This window comes from Alexandromys fortis, unplaced genomic scaffold (assembly GCF_014885135.2).
Source record: "Alexandromys fortis isolate MF-2015 unplaced genomic scaffold, M_Fortis_MF-2015_v1.1 scaffold_50, whole genome shotgun sequence".
Classification (NCBI taxonomy): domain Eukaryota; kingdom Metazoa; phylum Chordata; class Mammalia; order Rodentia; family Cricetidae; genus Alexandromys; species Alexandromys fortis.
The window spans coordinates 9,180,738-9,199,253 of record NW_026067932.1 but is presented as its reverse complement, the minus strand read 5'-3'; the positions used below and the strand labels follow the sequence as shown (position 1 = coordinate 9,199,253).

General features: G+C 49.0%; 2 protein-coding genes across 4 annotated transcripts in view; both read right to left on the bottom strand.

Moving 5' to 3' along the window:
• The window catches only part of Txnrd1 (thioredoxin reductase 1), a 38,352-nt gene that overhangs the window by 11,082 nt on the left and 8,754 nt on the right, over positions 1–18,516 (bottom strand). For 2 of the 3 annotated variants that reach the window (XM_050145589.1, XM_050145590.1), the window contains 6 exons: positions 9,158–9,280; positions 7,899–7,971; positions 6,288–6,407; positions 4,210–4,352; positions 3,734–3,849; positions 1,317–1,542 (listed from right to left, as the gene is read on the bottom strand). In XM_050145589.1, the coding sequence (XP_050001546.1) occupies positions 1,317–1,542; positions 3,734–3,849; positions 4,210–4,352; positions 6,288–6,407; positions 7,899–7,971; positions 9,158–9,244 (765 nt within the window). In that variant the 5' untranslated portion in view covers positions 9,245–9,280. Of the gene's footprint in view, positions 1–1,316; positions 1,543–3,733; positions 3,850–4,209; positions 4,353–6,287; positions 6,408–7,898; positions 7,972–9,157; positions 9,281–10,585; positions 10,936–18,516 lie in introns of all 3 variants that reach the window. The other variant, XM_050145588.1, reaches the window with a different exon arrangement.
• Eid3 (EP300 interacting inhibitor of differentiation 3) lies at positions 16,943–18,166 on the bottom strand. Its single transcript, XM_050145594.1, has one exon. It carries the CDS (start codon positions 18,053–18,055, stop codon positions 16,961–16,963), a length of 1,095 nt encoding a protein of 364 aa, XP_050001551.1. The 5' UTR covers positions 18,056–18,166; the 3' UTR covers positions 16,943–16,960.

Genomic DNA, 18,516 nt, shown 5'->3' with positions numbered 1-18,516 from the left:
ACAGTGGAGATGTGTGAAAGCAGACGTGCCGCAGTTGCTATGGATACAGGGAAGGAGATACAGGCTTCTTCATCAGCAGGAGCACGAACATCCCCAGCCTACTATACACAGACGTTCATGGCAACCCACTGACAGGCTCAGGGCATCAGACGCCACTGGACAGTCCAGCGGCTTTCTAAAGAAGCCTCTTGGACACTATTCAGGAAGATGCTACATTGTGGAAAAGCAAATCCTTCCCAGCAGTACAACACACTGTCTCCTAATCACATGTAAGTACCACACCTGTTCCCTAAAGTCAGCTGGACTGGTGGGTCTCGACCTTCCTGGTGCTGAGACCCTTTAATACAGTTCCTCATGTTGTGACCCCTACCATAAAATTATTTTTGTTGCTAAACCTTAGCAGTAATTTTGCTACTGTTATGAGCTGTAATGCAAATATCTGTTTTCCAGTGGTCTTAGGTGACCCCTGTGAAAGGTCACCCAAAGCTCTCTCACGGTAGGCTGCACAGGAGCCTTGAAGTCTGTCTATGCTACACTGTGCTCTAGCTCCTCAGACACATTAGCTAGCACCACCCTCACGGGAAATACAGAGACGCTGCCATTATCCTAATTTCCAGAAGAAACTAATCTCGGAGAGGTTAAGTAATTCTCCCTAAGTTATACGAGAACAAACTGACAGAGTATCTGACAAGTGAGTCTGGTCTCCAAATGCCATCTCACCAACACTAAGAGATTTAGTCAAACAAAGTCAATTCACTGAGAGAAAAACAACCCTAAACTTTACCAAAACCAAACCCCTTTCACTGGCACCAGAGGGGCTGCTAGTGTGAGACGCTAAATGATGGGCTGCCCATGTAGCGTGTGTTAGCAGACGGAACCTAGACTGAGCCTTGCTGAACTATGACACAGCCCAATTTTACCACTCCTGTGTGGTAATGGAAACAGACACAGGCATGATGAAGTGTGTGCACACAGAGCCCTAGTGATGTAACAGTGTCTAGTGTGCAGGTGTGTGCACGCAGAGCCCTAGTGATGTAAGTGTCTATGTGCAGTTGTGTGCACGCAGAGCTCTGGAGGCGTAAACAGTGCCTAGTATGCAGTCGTGTGCATGCACAGACAGTACCAAGTACGGCAGACCAGGGTGAGCAACATAAGCAAATGCAATAAACGGAAAAGAAACAAAGACAGGTCACTGGTGTGTAAAAAACAATGGTATTGAGGCGGCAGTCAAGCACACACTCGTGCACAAACACAGCATTCAAAGGTCTTCGTCTACCACCGATCCTGCCGGCCTCTTCCCGGAATATCAGACTTACTTTAATCGGAACGAACTGTCTTATGAACTTGACGCCATGTTCTTCCATGTGCTCTCCAATTTTGTTGGCCATGTCCTGGTCAAACCCTCGAAGGAGAATGGACCGCACCATCACGGTGACATCTAAGCCGATACCAGCGAGAAACCCTGCACATTCCAGAGCAACATAGGACGCTCCGACCACCAGGGTCTTCCCCGGGCAGTAAGGCAGGGAGAAGAGATCGTCACTGAAAAGGTAAGGGGAGAAAGGAGGAGAAAGGAAAATGTTCAGATATGGATGATAATACAAGTGTTTTCCACTTCCCCAAGAATCAGAACTTCTGGTAAGACGCTACACATACAACGTGAGAAAATCCTAAAAGGTCTTACATACATTCTTTGGGGGAAATACCCAGCCAGCTTTCAAATGTGGCAGTGGCTAACTACAGTCAGTAGTGTAACCTCTGGTATGAGATCCCACCGCCACTTTGCACCAACTGGAAACATTACCCACGTGCAAACCCACACAACTGATCTACCACTCAGTTTCATTCCTGGGTGGGTTTTACTTCTTACCGGGAACACCCAGTATCAAGAATGGAGGAAGAGCAGGAAGAAAACTTCGAAAATCTAATTTTTCCAAAATTAAAAGTTATAAAATCTTAACTCAAAAATTTTGTAGTGCACAACAGATAAGAGATCATAAAATCGAAAACACTCAAGAGGCAGAAACAAGTGGATCTCTGTGCATTCGAGGCTAGCCTGGTCTACAGACTGAGTTTCAGGGCAGCCAGGGCTACACCTTGTCTTGAAAAAACAGATGGGGGTGGGGAGGAGAAAGATAAAAAAATGAGGTTTAAAAAAAAAATCTTATCTGGCTTTGTGGGAGCCTAGCCAGTTTGGATGTTCACTTTCCTAGTGAACATGGACGGAGCGGGGAGGACTTTGGACTTTCCACAGGGCAGGGAACCCTGACTGCCCTTCAGACTGGAGAGGGAGGGGGAGAGAAGTGGGGGAGGGGGAGAGGAGAGGGAGGAGGGGGGAAATGGGAGACGGGGAGGGAAATGGGAGGCGGGGAGGAGGCGGAAATCTTTTTTTTCAATAAAAAATTATATTTAAAAAAAAAATTCCTAAACCAGGCGTGATAGTGCACACTTTTAATCCCAGCCCTTAGGAGACAGAGACAAGAGGATCTCTTGAGTTTGAGGCCAAATTGGTCTGTATAGAAAGACCCTATCTCAAAAAGCAAACAAGGACAGGAATAGGGACAAAAAGAAAGCCAAAATGACATATGAAAACAGCTGGGTAAGGGAGTGCACAGTTATAATCCCAGCACCTGGGAGACAGAAGCAGGAGGATCATGGAGTCAGGGTGGCCCTCAGCTACGTACTGAGTCTGAGGCTTCCCTGGGCCACGCCCTGCCTTTACCAATCTCCAGCCCATCACTACCAAAATGCTTAGCTGTCAGCCACGCTGGCACATTTTTGTAGTCTCAGCTTCTCAGGATGCTGAGGCAGGAAGACTGCTGGAGCCCAGGAAACACAGAGAATCCCTATTTCTAAGAAAATAAAAAATAGGAGTGGAGCCTGAGAGGGTCTGAGCTTTTGTGCGCCCAAACACCAAAACTCCTGCTAAATTCGTCCAAGTGTGCCAGTGTTAAGGGGTTTTTATTTTATTTTATTTTTTGGTATTCTAAGGGTTTCTCTGTAGCTTTGGAGCCTGTCCTGGAACTAGCTCTTGTAGACCAGGCTAGCCTCAAACTCACAGAGATCAGCCTGCCTCTGCCTCCTGAGTGCTGGGATTAAAGGCGTGTGCCACCACCCACCAGCTGTTAAGGGGTTTTTAATAGATGGTTAGGTGTAAAGGTTCAGCTCCCATGAATGGGTTGGAGCCTATAAAGAAGCCCACAGAGAGGTCATCACCTTCTTCACCACACAAGGACACTGCAGGAAGGTACCATCTATGAACTAGGAATTCAGTCGGGAGTCACTGCCAGTGCCTCAGGCTTACTTTCCCAGCCTTCAGAACTGTGAGGCTTGCTCCCTAAAATCACTGTGGTACTGCAGACAGCAGCAGCTCGGGGCCCGATCCTTTCAGTTTGTGCTTTCCTAGCGCTAACAAGGACATGATCCCTGCTTTGCAAAAAATAAACCTACATACGTGACCACACTAATTTTACAAAATGTTCCTGAATGCCCATCTGGTTTTCAAACACATACACATTAATTTCAATTGCCAAGAGAAGTGCATATCTATCTACTTATGTGGCCAGTGTAACAGGCTAACTGCAGGCCAGGAGGACCAACGCTTGCAGCGTCTAACTTTTAGGACCTTGTCAGTCCCTTGTTTCTCCCAATCTCCAAGGCCAAAACGAGGCAAAGGATTCTTTCCTGTCCAAGCACTGGACAAGCAGGGCAGCCTGTGAGCCTGCTCTCCCACCTGCTGATGCAGTACTCCTTGTCTCCAGGGATGCCCAGGTAGCGCGGCCTTTCACCCGTGGCGATGAGAAACCGCTCGGCTGAATACACCTTTTCTTTTCCTTTGTTGTTTGTTGCCTGCAAAGGAAACCATGTCAGTTCCAGGACAGGACTGTCCCTTAGAACCTCACAGTTCGTAAGGGCACTTGACCTTGTCCCCTCAGTCCTCTTAATGACAGTGAGCGACACTGACCGCTGAGCAGTAAATTCAGGAAATCTGGCCCAGGACCTCGGCGCTCCACCAACCCCACAGAAGGACCCTGAACTGTGACAGCAAAGTAACTGGACAGGACAATCTGGGTCTCGGTGGCCTTGACTTGGTCACTTTGATTTATTTAAAAAACATATTGGAAGTGATTTTTTTTTTTTCCTGCTAACACCAATGAAAACTGTTTTGAAAGAACCGGGGAAGAATACAGAATGTAGCTTTACAATCACCTTAATCCTATGCGGACCAATGAATTTCCCATAAGCGTTCTCATAGACGACCTTCTTCTCCCGGAGAGCTACCCGGTAGCCCCAGTTCAGCGAGCCGATGTGGTTCTGCACCGACTCCGTCATCTTCTCCCAGTCGTGCTTGACTGCGGAGGGAGAGAAGGACACTGAGCTTCCCAGGGGCTCACCCAGGGCCAGGCAGTTTCCACTGCAGAACAAGTTCTCTGGGAACACAAAAGCCACTTTCCCACGTTCAGGATCCAAAACCACAAAACGGACTCTTTTCTTTTTCATCGAGGTGTGAAGAGATAGTTTACTTTGGATTATAAACACTGACTAGTGGGGAATACGGTGCCATTAAGGCTTAGGACCGCATCTGAAACAAACTCAAAGATTCTGCCGTAGGCAGGTGTGGGGTTACTACACTGGGGACACACACGCTCGTGTGGGCACGCTGTGGCACCACGGGCCGGTCCTGATTTTGGTCAATGGTGTTTTACTGAAATACAGCCAAATTCATTTACATGTCATCTCAAACTGTCTCCACACTATGAAAACAGAGCTCAGTGACGGCCACAGAAACTATGTTAAGGCCCCCGACATCTCGAACATTTGCTTTATCTGCCAGTTTGCTGATTCCTTGTTCAGAGAACTTGAAATCCCAGTCCCCAAATCCCCACTTGGAAAAAAATAAACGTTTCCATTCTATACTTAATCCTTTGAGTCAAGACACGCAATATGATATTTCAATTTTTAATCTGTGCCCTGTTTTCTTCAAGCGCCTGTACCAGAACTTACGAGGGCAGCTGAGCTACCCAGTGAGTCACAGGCCAGCCTGGGCTACAGAGTACGCCTCTAACACCAGCACTCAGGAAACAGACGGAGGCAGGCAGATCTGTGTGTCTGAGGCTAGTATGGTCTACAGAGTGAGTCTCCAGACAGCCGGGGCTACCCAGGGAAACCTGATCTCAAAAAACTCCAACCACCACCAGCAAAATCAACCTTGGTCGTTGGTTAATGACTTCAAGGAAACTGGGCAAACAAAGTACATTTAGGAGACAGAGAGAAGACAACACTTAGGGAGGCTGTGTTTTAAGAAGAAACAATTATTTAAAAAAAAAAAAAAAAAAAAAGGCCTCTCTCAGCCAGGTGGTGGTGGCGCATGCCTTTAATCCCAGCACTCGGGAGGCAGAGACAGGTGGATCTCTGTGAGTTTGAGACCAGCCTGGTCTACAAGAGTTAGTTCCAGGACAGGCTCCAAAGCTACAGAGAAACCCTGTCTCGAAAAATTTAAAAAAAAAAAAAAAAAAAAAAAAGGAAAAACGTCTACAACACACTAGTCAATCATCCTGGCCACCGAGTGCGTGGTGAAGCCAGGCCTATGAGACGTAACGGTCTGCTTCTTCCATTGGAAAGATGAACAACAGCTGGGCTGTGGCTTTTAGAGAGAACAAACCGCAGACACACAATCCACACAGCATACAAGGTTAGAACCAGACATGTGGGGGGCGGGAGTGCTGTAGGGAACTGAAAGCCCGACTGCCTGGCCTCTGTTCACAAGAACAGAACCCACTGTCCACCAGGAGGGAAGAGGACAGAACAAACCTTGCCCCCAGTGCCGACCATCTAACTATAGAAACTAACAATGTTTTATCAACCTTTGTACCTCTGTGGGTTGAATTTACCTTTTTTCTTGTTTGTTATTGTTTTGTTTGTGTTTGTTTCTCACCATGGCATTTTAAGTAAATCTAGTAGATACTGGGGCATGTCACAATGCTAGTGAGTGACGGGCAAGCCTCAAACCCAGGGAAGTCACATGATGTAGGGTAAGACCGTAGCTGTCACTTAATGCCCAAAACGCAATGAACTGAGTACAATAAAGTTCTCTCCACAGCTGCGAGAGCCAGTCACAGCGCCCCAAGCTCAGAGCTCAAGGGCCTCTGAAACTGTATAGCATACAGCCCCAGGGCTAACCCAGGCCAACACGGGCTACTAGCAGAACCCATCTCAGAACGAAGTTCCGGATGTTTTGATGGCATGCTGCAAGACCACAACACAAAAGCCCATCTTGTCTCCCACACCTGTGTCCTCGACTTTCCATCCATAGTTGCGGGAGTCCTTCAGAGCCTGCCCCAGGAGAGCTGCCTGGTGCATCAGCTTCTTCGGGATGCAGCCCACATTCACACATGTTCCCCCGAGACCTGCAACAACAGGGACCGCAAAGTCAGTTCACAGCCCGCTTCAGCGCCTTCAGAGACGCCAAAGCTATTAGGATCTAGTGAGACGTGACTATCATTATTATTAATGCTTAGAGTGGTCAACACCGCAAGTTTGCTCCCAAGCCCCAGCACGTGTCTGGGCCATGTACAGAGTCCATGGACAGAGCACAGCAGTCATCCTGAAACAAAGCAGACGGATTTCCACAATTCTCTAACTTCCAGATCAAATGGTCGAGAGCTGCACAAACCCTGAGATCTTACTAGGTGCACAGCGCTCTACTTGCTACTGAACCTACACACAGACACCAAGAAGAGGCTCGTATATACAGCTAGGTGCAGGTCTGAAGCATGTATAAAATTTGGTGTCTACGTGAATGTCTGAGGAAATACCCTGGAGTTTTCACCGATTTCAAAGAATGACATTAGAACTCCTCTCTCCTAAACAGTCGTCCTGAAGCTTCAAGAACTCTGGGATCACCCTTTTCTATCAGAACGGCACGCAGGTAGGGAGGGGGTGGCTCTGGAGCTCATGGTCCACAGGATGTCCTTTGAGAACGCCACCACAGTGTCGCCGTGATGGCCAAACTCCACAGGTCACTGAACGGATGCGTGAACAGACTGAGGCCCCGTATCTGCCACTTGTCACTGCTAACGCAAGGACCTGAGCAACCTCCATAAATGCACTAATCACTTCTCGAAGGAGCCGCTATCTGCCTTCACAGTCCAAAGTCCCCAACCTGGCCTAGAAAGTTCCGTGCAGTTGGACCCGCCTTTCTTTCCACTTTTACTTTTTGTCAAGTCTAGCTCCGACTATCCTGCTACACCCACAAAGGACTCTTAACTGCCTTGGGACCTATGAATCCACTCTGAGAAGGCTGGCAAACACTGCCTAGTTCTGCCTCAGCTTTTAGAGCACACCCATTTCTCCGACAGTGATTCTTCTAGGGACGTCTTTAGAGCCCCTGCCTCACTCACCCACAGCTCACTGCGCTCTCCCCCACCCAGCAGCCCCCTCTTTTAGCTCCGCTCACCGCCAACACTAAAGGGCTCACTTTTGTTTCCCACTGAAGTTCAAGTCCACAGGGACAAGAACCGCTTCTACAGTGAGTTTGCCTCTGCGCCCCCTGCTCCTGCCTGACAAGAACTGACAGCTGTCCACGAATGAGCAGCCAGTATGTGATTCACCAGGACGCAGAACGGCCACAGCCGTCTTACTCGGGTATCTGAACGCAGGAGGTGGATTTAGGGGAGGACACTTAAAAAGCTCCCAAGTCCACTGTGTAACAGATCGTGTCCCGTCTACCCCCTCAGCCAGCCTGTGGTCAGGGTTCCTGCTGAACATAAATCTGTAGCATTTAGCTGGGTCCCGCATTCAGTTCTCGTGGAAGTGCCGGGTTTTAGGAGTGAACACACTCCCACCAGGGGACAGGACATGCTTCTAGCAATCACATGTACGGTGTGTCCGAAGCTCACCCCATCGAGTTCCGAGAGGAGTCGGTGTGACAAAATCCAAGACCAGCACCTTCTTGTCAAATTTAGCCGCCTCCTGGGGAAGAAAATGACGAACACGAGTTAACGACAGAAGGGAAACGGGGCGGGTTTATTATGCTCTAAACACGACCCATCAGACACTGCTGACTGGTGCCAAAGATCACACAGACCACAGCTGGGCAACTTAGAAACAACGCACGGGGCTTGGCCGGCTCCTGCGTGACGCCTCCAAACGTTAACAGACGCAGCACAGATCTAAATAGCTCTATTCTTCCACCTCCAAACAAGCGGCAAACACCTGATAAGGCAGGTTAACTGCGAGCCCAAGGCGTCTGCCTCACCCTGTACCCTAAAAATAAAATTATGTTTCACCCACTTCTATCTGAGCCAGAGTAATGGAGGGAGGGGGCTTTTGTTTCGTTTTTCTGAAACTGTCTTGTAGAGACTATTTTTCCCCCACAGAGCAAGCATGGTTTCCTGGTCACTGGACTCGCAGAGTTTACTGGAGAGCAAGGACTGAGGCTGTCCTTCAGATACACCCCCGGCACCCTCACAGAACAAGAGTCCCGGTCAGCAAAGCCAAGCTCCACACCAGACCCCCACCTGCTCCTGGGGTTACCTCGCTGGCTGTCCACGGCAGCACCTTAGAGGGTGTGACCACCTTCATCTTTCAGGGATCCTACTGGAAGATGACAGCCCCGAGGGCTGTCACACGGGCGTCTCCAGTACCTCCAGCCAGGGCCAGAGCCTCACACTTAAGCAACTTTCCTATCAGGAGATCCTTTTCCCAGGCGCGCCCTGGGCTGACTGACTATTCTCAAATCGCCCCAAGTACTACAGAGGCAAATCCATTCTAATTAAGTTTAAAAACACTGTTTGGTGAAGATTAATTACAGAGAAATCATCAAAGTGAAAAAAATCAAATGTTTTTTAAAAAACAATGTATATAACTTCAAACCATTCCCATACACCTCCTTTACTATCCTTGAAAAAAAAGCAAGCAAATTCAGAACAAAACAAAGTGTGCCTTAACTCGGGGGCTCTGACTTTTTACCTGAAGACCCAACATTTCAGCCTGGAAAGTGACTTACAAAGCGGTCCCTCTATACGTCTTGCCTAAGTTAATGGGAGACACACAGCCTGTATAGAGCACCGATGGCCAGGGTGGGAGCACCATCAGGCCAGGGTGGGAGCACTGTACCCCGACCAGCACCCAGACGCCATAGCACAGAGGGCCTTGCCTTAGCTGCGGCCAGGCCTCCCGAGCCTCCTCCGATGATGATAAGGTCGAAGTCGTAGGACTCAGGGGGATCTTCAGAGTTGTTCATGGTTGGCAGCTTCTCAAGTTGGCCTTTTTGACAGGTCTGCAGGAAAACAACGGAAACGAGAAGAATTTAACTGAGAAGCAGCCATGTCCAAAAAGCTTTGGAAATCTTTCTTTAAAGAAAAGTAAAGGTCATTTTTCAAAGAGAAAATGTCACCTACTGCAGCTACACCTGGAAACATCCAGCCTTCCTGCGGGCACCAGCGCCCTCCCCTCGGCCGGCTACCACATACGGACAGCCCATCCAAACAGACTAACACCTAAACGAAGTCAGATGAACACTCACCTCCAGAATTCAGTGTTCTACAAGCATGTATTATTTATGCACGATGGTTTTCACTGTGATATTTTCATACTGATAGCCCTGAGATTTTCTTACCTGGTTATATGTATTTATGTATTTGTGTGGGGCGTGCTGTGGAAATTGGAGTCTGTTCCTCAGCTCCGTGGCAGCACCTTTCCCTCTGAGCCTGCTCACCAGCCCTTCCTAGAGTTTTTAAACTAGGACTTAAATTAGGTTTCGCTCACTTTGGGGAAAACGAGACACGGAAACAAACTTCTGCGGAAATTCCCCCATCACCCAGTGTGAGACTATCAGACAGGACCGCCCAGCATGTTCTCACTGGGGCCAGCAGTGTGGTCCAGTAGTCACCTTCACTTTCTCGCAAGAACACAATCAGTGGGCTACGGTCTCGGGCTAAGAAGAGAGTCTGGTAAATTGTGAACACAAAACTTTAACACAGCGATTGTAAAGTTAGCCGAGATTTAAGACTTTACTACAGCAGTGTGGTTGGGACACAAAAATCTAAACTCTCAGAAAAATCACCACCCGGTACTTTTCTACATGGAAGTTCAAAGCGTCTCCCTTTACAGGGTGTCTGACAGGCTGGGGGACTTTGTTTTCTGAGACCATGCTTCCCTACGCAGCTCTGGGTCTCCTGACACTCAGGGTACAGATCTGCTGCTGCCTCCTAAGTGTGGGGATTAAAGCCGTGCACTGCCGCAGCTCAGCCTCCAGCCCTCGGTCTTATGCGCGCATTCTTCCACCCAGCGCTGCGGGACATTTTACACAGGCAGGGTCTGAAGTTGCTTTACCTGCAAGTCTAGTGTTCCGGTCAGTTTTGTTTCCGTGCTGGCATGCATCAGACTTTAAAACCGGGTACTAAGGCAGCGTTTTAAATACCTTTTCTTCTACTACAGTCTGCACTGTTTTAGCAATACATTCACTAGTACTTCAGAGTAAAACCCTGGGCTAATGAGGCTAATAACTAAAAAGTCAGAAAGTATAATAAAAATATTTCTTAATCCGATTTTACCCTTAGTAACTAAAAAGCCCCAGACTTACCAGCCCAGACTGCGTGTTTCTCTCCTGCCTACCATCAGGTGTAGAGGGTGGAGGGCAGGGACGGGGTTCAGCAGAACCGGGCGTCTGAGATGTGGAGGGGGGTGCCGTGGAGGAACGTATAGGAGGACGCACAGCCCCACGAGTACCCCTCCACAGCACATGGGGTGCACGCAGTGGCTGGGGGGCTGGAGGGAGGAAACCCGGAAACCAGCAACAGTTGGGGCAAGCCTGTGCCACCCAGACAGTCCGCACATAGGGGCTAGCTCGAGGTCTCCCCCAACAAGCTGGGCAGCACCACCAGCATTCAGCAGCTGGCATGATGACCAGGGCTTCTCCGTCAAAGCAGAGCACTGTGGGGGGAAAAGAAGCTCGTAAAACAGCCCCTCAGATCAAACGGGGTCAGAGAAGCAGCGTGACGCCTTCCTCGGGGACACCAAAAGCAGCACGGGTTGGCTTTAAAGAGCAAACAAAACAAACAGATATTCTTAACAGACAACCATGTGTGCTGAGGCATCAACAGTGTCCTGTTCCTAAAGAGTCTGCTTCCCAGGCACCAGCTTTCATACACACTCACACACTTACAAATCTTAAATGGAGGAGCATTACGGTTCTGCGGTTAAAAACACTGGCTGCTCTTCCAGAGGACCTAGGTTCAATTCCCAGCACCCACATGGCAGCTCACAATTGTCTGTAACTCGATAGGCACCAGACATGCAAGCAGACAGATACCACACACACACACACACACACACACACACACACACACACACACACTAATAGTTACTGGTAGCTCGTGTGTGCACTTTTGTTCAACTGGTGGACAAAAGACAGGCTCCAAAGTAAATCTTCTTCTGGAACGAGTGTTCAGTGCGAAAGGCACAAGAACACACACACACACCACAGCACAAAGAGACGATGGTGCTGGGACTGAGGTCAGTGCTCAGAAGAGCTCATGATTTCAAAGCACAGGGAATAAAGAAAACTAAAATGTCCAGATCAACATTCCAATTTTAACTCAACGGACGAATCCCCCCCCCCCCCCGAACATGAGTCCACTGAAGATACTGGTCTAACCGTGAATGGACGCTTGTTTCCATGGAGTGGGGGCACAGCCCATCCACACACCCCAGGATTCTAAATGGGATAGAAACGCACGGCATCTGAACTCTTCTCTTCCCCCCCCCCTTCGGTTTTTTTGAGACAGGATTTCTCTGTGTGACAGCCCTGGCTGTCGTGGAACTCGTTCTATAGACCAGGCTGACCTCAAACTCACGGAGCTCCGCCTACTATCACGCCAAGCCTGAACTCATTCATACATAAGAGACCGATGTCAGTAAGCAGAGACAGATCTATCCTAAAGTAAACTGAACAAACTGGAAACCAAAGATCTCCAATGGGGAACTTTAAAGTTGCCACGAATGCGCCTGTCTCTACACCACTTAGGTAACAGAATCACAGTTATGGGCTGACGTCACAACTAGGTTAAGCATTTGTTCTTTGGAAAAGACTATCTTAGAAATCTTGAACTTCAGTGACCTCAGTGGACAAAGGAATCATATTTGGAACCCTATAAATAAAAATTCGACTTAAAAATAACTATGATCATCTCAAATTCATTTTGACTGCATGTACACACCCCGACCTTCTGCACTACACCTAAGCAGACCGGGCTAGAAGAATATCCTGATATAATGCATCCTGAAAGGCCACACACTCCCTCCTCCAGGTCTGTGACGACCCCATGGACTCACAGGGAGGGCACTAGTAAGGGGTGTGGCCTCGTGGAAGGAAGTGTGTCACTGGGGGCTGGCTTTGAGGTTTCCACAGCTCCAGCCAGGCCCAGGGTGGCATTCTCTTCCTGCCACCTGCCAGTCCGGACATGGGGCTCCCGGCTCCTTCTCCAGCACCATGCTTCCTGCCATGACGATAATGGACTGAACCTCTGAGCTGAAAGCCAGCTCTGATTAAATGCTTTCCTTTATAAGAGTTGCTAGGGTCATGGTGTCTCTTCACAGCAATAGAAACCCCATCTAAAGCAGTCTAAAGTGTTCTTTACCAAAATTTTCTATCTAATGAATTCTACGGTTCAAGTTTTAAATCAAACGATATCAACCAGCTTTTTTTTAAAATATTTATTTATTTAATTAGGTGTACAGCATTTCTTCCATGTGTGCCCACAAGCCAGAAGGGGTGCCAGTTCTCATTACAGATGGCTGTAAGCCACCATGTGGTTGCTAGGAATTGAACTCAGGACCTCTGGAAGAGCAGGCAGTGCTCTTAACCTCTGAGCCATCTCTCCAGCCCCAACCAGCTTCTTTTTTAAGTGTGCGAAGGAGCCCGACTCTGTAAGGTGTAACGGGAGAGACGCGAGCAACCGGAGCATGCAGAGACCCGGGACAGCACTACACTGTCATTTTAACCCTACTTACAACTAAACTGGCTTTCACTCAGCTCCAGCTAAACGGTGTCCCGCTCAAAACGTGATCAATGAGCACAGCTCCCCAAGATAGGAGCCAGGCTGCCAACGTCCTGATTTTCGTCCAGCCAAACCCACTTTGGACACCCAGCTGCCGAGACTGCTGCGGTCGTTATGGTCGTACTGTCTGAGGCTACCGGGGATTGGGCCATGTGTCACTTCAGCAGAAAGAAAACGGCATCCCAGGACGCTGCCAGTCCTGCTCTGCCGCTCTTCTCCAGCAACCCGAGCAGCGCCTAGCACTGTAGGCACCTGCCAGCCGCTGAGTCAGTGAGCAGTGTACACGTGACAGTCCTGGCAAGGGAGTCCCCAGAGCAAAGGTAAGGAAGTTCAAAAGTATGAGACCCAAAGTGAATGTCAACACAGAAACAGGCGGCGCCGTGCAATGTGCTGAGTGTCCACGGTGAGACAGACACTGTGCTGGGCGTGCTTTGTGCACATTAAATCCCATCAAATCCAAGCCAGATGTCACTTAAGATATGACAGGGTATGGCATTGAACCTGCCCGAGCTGGTGAGATCAATCAACAGACAGTCACCTGCCACCAAGCTCAACTTAAATTTAATCCCTGGTACCCACAATAACAGAAAGAGAACCAGCTCCCAAAAGCTGTCCTCTGACCTCCAAATGACCATGCACATCAAATAAATAATTACTTAAAATGTTTTTTTTTTAAATATCGGGAAAACATGCCCAGTGGCGCAGTTAGTAAAAGTGCTTGCTGGACAAACCTCACGATGCCCGAGTTCAATCCCCAGATCACACACATGAAAAGAAACCACTTTCAAAAGCTGCCCTTTCGTGGTGGTGCACGTCTTTAATCTCAGCACTCGGGAGATGGGGCAGGTGTAGCTCTGTGAGTCTGAGGTCTGCCTGGTCTACAGAGTGAAACCCCGTCTCAAAAAAAATCAAAATAAATAAATAAATAGAAAATAAGAAGAGGTTGTCCTCTGACTTCACATGTACAAGCATGTGCACACACATACAAGCATGTGCACACACGTGCACACACACACACCACTCAAAACACATCTTTCATCTCTTACTTTTCCCAATGCATCATACCTAGCAACTATATTTAATCCCATACATTTTTCTAATTTAACCCTGTTGTGTATGTGCCCCACACGCACGAACTATAAAACAAAACCCACACACTCTCTCCTTAGAGTCGGCCCCTTCTAATGAACCTTGACAAGCAGATTTGCGATTCGGTTCATTTCTGTAACTGAATTCATCTCTTGTTGCTCAATGCTCTTTCTAGGTCCCTGGTTTAATCCGAAATAATGCAACGAACTGCACCATCACAACTAGCGAAAGCCCAGGCCAGAGGCCAAGCTCACCTGTGTAGAAACACCACCCCACCCGCTGACCAGAAAAGTAAGCTCTCCCCAAGCCTCTTTATTTTCTAGCGTGTTTTTAAGCCGTCTCTGCACGTCAGAACACAGCCAGGCAAAGGCATTCAACAAAGCCGTCGGTTGGCTAAGGAACTGAGTCATGTCTTGTAACCCAGCAGCGTCTTCTCTTCCCACAGAGGACAGCCTGAAACCCCGGGGCTCTGGCTCAGAGACCCCAGGATGACGGCCTGAAACCCCGGGGCTCTGGCTCAGAGACCCCAGGATGACGGCCTGAAACCCCGGGGCTCTGGCTCAGAGACCCCAGGATGACGGCCTGAAACCCCGGGGCTCTGGCTCAGAGACCCCAGGATGACGGCCTGAAACCCCGGGGCTCTGGCTGAGAGGCCCCAGGACCAGCAAGACCAAACGACGCTGCCCTTCACCTTGAAGGGTGGCCAGTGCTGGAAGGGTGAGCACTTCAGGTCCAAAAAGGGGGAGACAGCTGTTACAGGAAGCGGTCTCTTCATTCCCAAGGGGTTTTCTCCTCAGTTCTCTCTACATTACCGGTGTGAAGGAAAGAACTTTCTCCACACCAAGATCCCATCCCTCCTCTCAAGCTTGGTATCATTTAGACTTTGCATCTCCCTCCCCTGTATTACCTTAGATCCAGGAGGAAATTTTACTGTTATTATTAAGCATAACAAAAACACCACTAACCACACCAGTGGCAAAATCTTCCACCATCGGAAACTTACATTCATAAAAAGGTAAGAAATAGCTCAGGCCATGTCTGCTGCCTCTTCTGGAACTATCTTAATAACCCTGATTTTCTACCCTGACCACCAAACAATACAGACACCGTTCGTGCTGAGGACAGAAGCTAAGGCAGCACTCAGGCTAAGCAAGCACTCGACCAGTGAACTACATCCTCAGTTGTCCTGGGATTTACATTCTTCAAGGCAAGGTTTCTCTGAGTAGCTTTGGAGCCTGTCCTGGAACTCACTCTGTAGAACAGGCTGGCTTTGAACTCACAAAGATCCACCTGCCTCTGCCTCCCAAGTGCTGTGATTAAAGCCGTGCGCCACCACCACCTGGCCCATAATTTACAGTCTTAAAACTGAAAAGCACCAAAGAAAGAAAGAAAAATCGTGCAATATCCAGAGTCCTGCTTCCTCTGACGGCATCTTCCAGAAGCAAAAGGCTATACTGCCAGCTGGACTCCTCAAATCAGCACCTGGCTCCATCCAACTTAGACCCACAAGAAACGGGGTGTTTGTGGCACAAGCCCTAGGGGTAGATGGAGAATTCACAAATCTTGCTATACAGGCTCAGATACAGAGCAAAACTCTTCAGATGTTTTTTACTATTTATGTGTATGAGTGCGCTACTTGTACAGTAGTGCCTGCATGACAGAGATCGCCAGAGAGAACAGAACACCAGGTCTGTTATGTGGGATTGTGAGCATCACGTGGTTGTGGGAATTAAACTAATGACCTCTGGAAGAGCAGTCGGTGCTTCTAACATTGAGCCACCTTTCCATCATCTCCTCCACTTTTTAATCAAGGTTAATTGGGACGTGTACCCCAAGTTGTTACGTGTTGAACCTGCGCTGATTCTGAAGGACACTGTGTAGAAATCAGAGTGGTGAGATTAGCCAAAGATAAAGCCACTGGGTGTGATGAAAGTATCGTCTACCTCTGAGAAGACTGGAACAGCGGCTACGATTCCTGCCCAGCTTAGCACTCGAGAAGAAAGGTTTTCTACGAATCTGCACGTCCTCTCCAGACTTGCCAGGCCCACACATTCGACCTTGTTGTCTTACCCAGAATGCCTCCTCGAAGAGTGAGGAGGAGATGCACACCGGGTAATGTCAGCAGCTGGGAGGCAGGTGCAGGTAGATCTCTATGAGGGCCGGGACAGGCAGATCTACAAAGCGAGACCCTGCCTCAAAACAACAAAAACAAAACTCTCAGAATGCTTTGGTTGCTTGAGTCTAACAGCAGGCATGCCTATGCATGAATACATATGCACGTGCACACACCACACACACACACACGTGCACACACACACCCCCACACACATTTTCTTATTAAGGTCATTCAGAAAAGAAACTGGAATATAGCGATCTACTTCCTGAAAGGAAGCATGTCACCTATGTTTTTCAGTCTCAACACTGCCCAACAACTGACTCACACTGATTTTTTTTTCTGGTCCTTTTTTCTCACCCTTTCCCCGCTTGATAAAAAGCCCCCTCCGCCCCCCCTTACAGGACCCCGAGTTCACCAGGACAGAGAAAGCAGTTCAGTATGAGACCCAGTTTTTGTTTTTAGCACGTCGGCTAATACCTTCCAAGAAACTCAAGAGCTTACTAAAAGTATCGTGTGGATATGAAAAACTTCCCATAAGATTACAGCCTTATAAGTTATCAAAAAAAAAAAATACACTGCACGGTAGGCAATTGACTTGTTCTTGAAAATAGTTTACTAGGGCACAGGCTTCTATTCAGGTTCTATTCTGAGAGCGTCAATACAAGATCGAGTCACGCACTACAAACAAAAATCTTTAATATGGGTTTTTGATCATGGCCTCTGAAATTTCAAAAGTGGAGACAATATTTTTCCAGTCCTGTAAACTCAAAGATATAACTCCTTGTTTCCTGCCGAAAGAGCAGTAGTCACTTTCTTCCTCCCCCTGGCTGACGTTAGTGGGCTCCAGGATGGGCAGCCTGTCTTGGTCAAGCCGGATTCTTGCGAAGCCATCCCGGATGATAAAAGACACGTAGAAGATGTTCTCCACCGTGCGGGAGAACGAGTTCGGGTCGATCACAAACTCGAAGTAGGACACGGGAGTATCGGGGTACTTTTGAAAGTAGGTTTGCAGCAACCCCAAGATTCTTTCTACTTCCTTTTCTGTCGTCTCCTGGTTGGCATGCACCTCCAGCTTCCTCAACTTCGTAGGCATATCTCCATTCCCTTCCATTTTGCAAGCTCTCTTGTGATGTTCAAGCCGGGGCTTTCGTGCGGAACGTTCTGCCTTAAATGAGCCATAAATGAAGTGGAACGTTTCAGCCCGCAGCATCCAGGACGCCGCCTCCTTCTGCACCATCCCCCAGAAGGAGAGCGCTATGCAGTCATCGCAGTCGCTCAACTCCTCGCGATGGTCCTCCACCCAGTTCAGGCCCACAAAGACCAGCAGCAAGTCACAGAACGCGACTTGATTAAAAAAGCTCATGTCGGAGTTTAACTGCTTCGCTTTCTCTTTACCCAGATCAGAAGCCAGAACCAGGAACTGGGCATCGAGGGCCGCCTCTCTGGTTCTGCTCACGCCATCAAAGAGCACGTTGGCTTCCTCCAGAGCCTCGGTCAGCGAGTCGCTGGCTGTGTTCACGATGTCCTCGCGGTTCTGCTGCACACTGTAGATGAGCTGCCGGTACTGCCTGCGGATGCTGCGGCACTTCTCTCGGTCCACCACCAGCTCCAGGAGGTCCGGGTGCAGGCTCACGTCGTCGGAGCAGCAGTCCTGGCCCTCCTCCTCCTCCTCCTCCTTCTTCAGCACCTCCTCCTCCTCCTGCTCCACCAGGTGCAGCCAAGCCAGGCTTCCGACCTGCTCCTCTCCTTTCTCTCTGCCTCCAACCAGGGAACCGTCTCCTTTAGACATGCTGGTGACCACGCAGGTTAACAGCTTTCCCTCCGAGGGCTACCAACGGTGACCACTGCGGCGAAGGCAGCTGAAGATCAACTGAAGATCGTTGGAAGGCAGCCGGTGCGCATGCGGCCCCGCCCCCAGCCCACCCCGTGACCACACCCCCGGCTCAGGCCTCAACCCCGGCCTTCTTTTTAAGCTCTGCTAATTCGCGCACCATTGGGTGAGGGCTTTTGTGTCACACAAAAGCGATCTCACTGGCGGCTCCTCTCAAGGGTGGAAGGGCAGTGGGCAGGATTATGGAAAGGCGCTGATTACATGGAAGCCTGCCAAAGGCCAAAGAAAGGTTTTTATACTCTACGAGGTGGTTAACCTGAATCATCTGCGAAGATTTTAAACCGCATCCGGGTTATCCACTGGGTGAATTACCTGCTTCGGAGAACCCACACACCAGCTCTCTGGAGACCCATCGGGCA

Coding starts and splice junctions, on each gene's coding strand:
- Eid3 (XM_050145594.1), bottom strand. CDS start 18,055: ATGTCTAAAGGAGACGGTTCCCTGGTTGGAGGCAGAGAGAAAGGAGAG.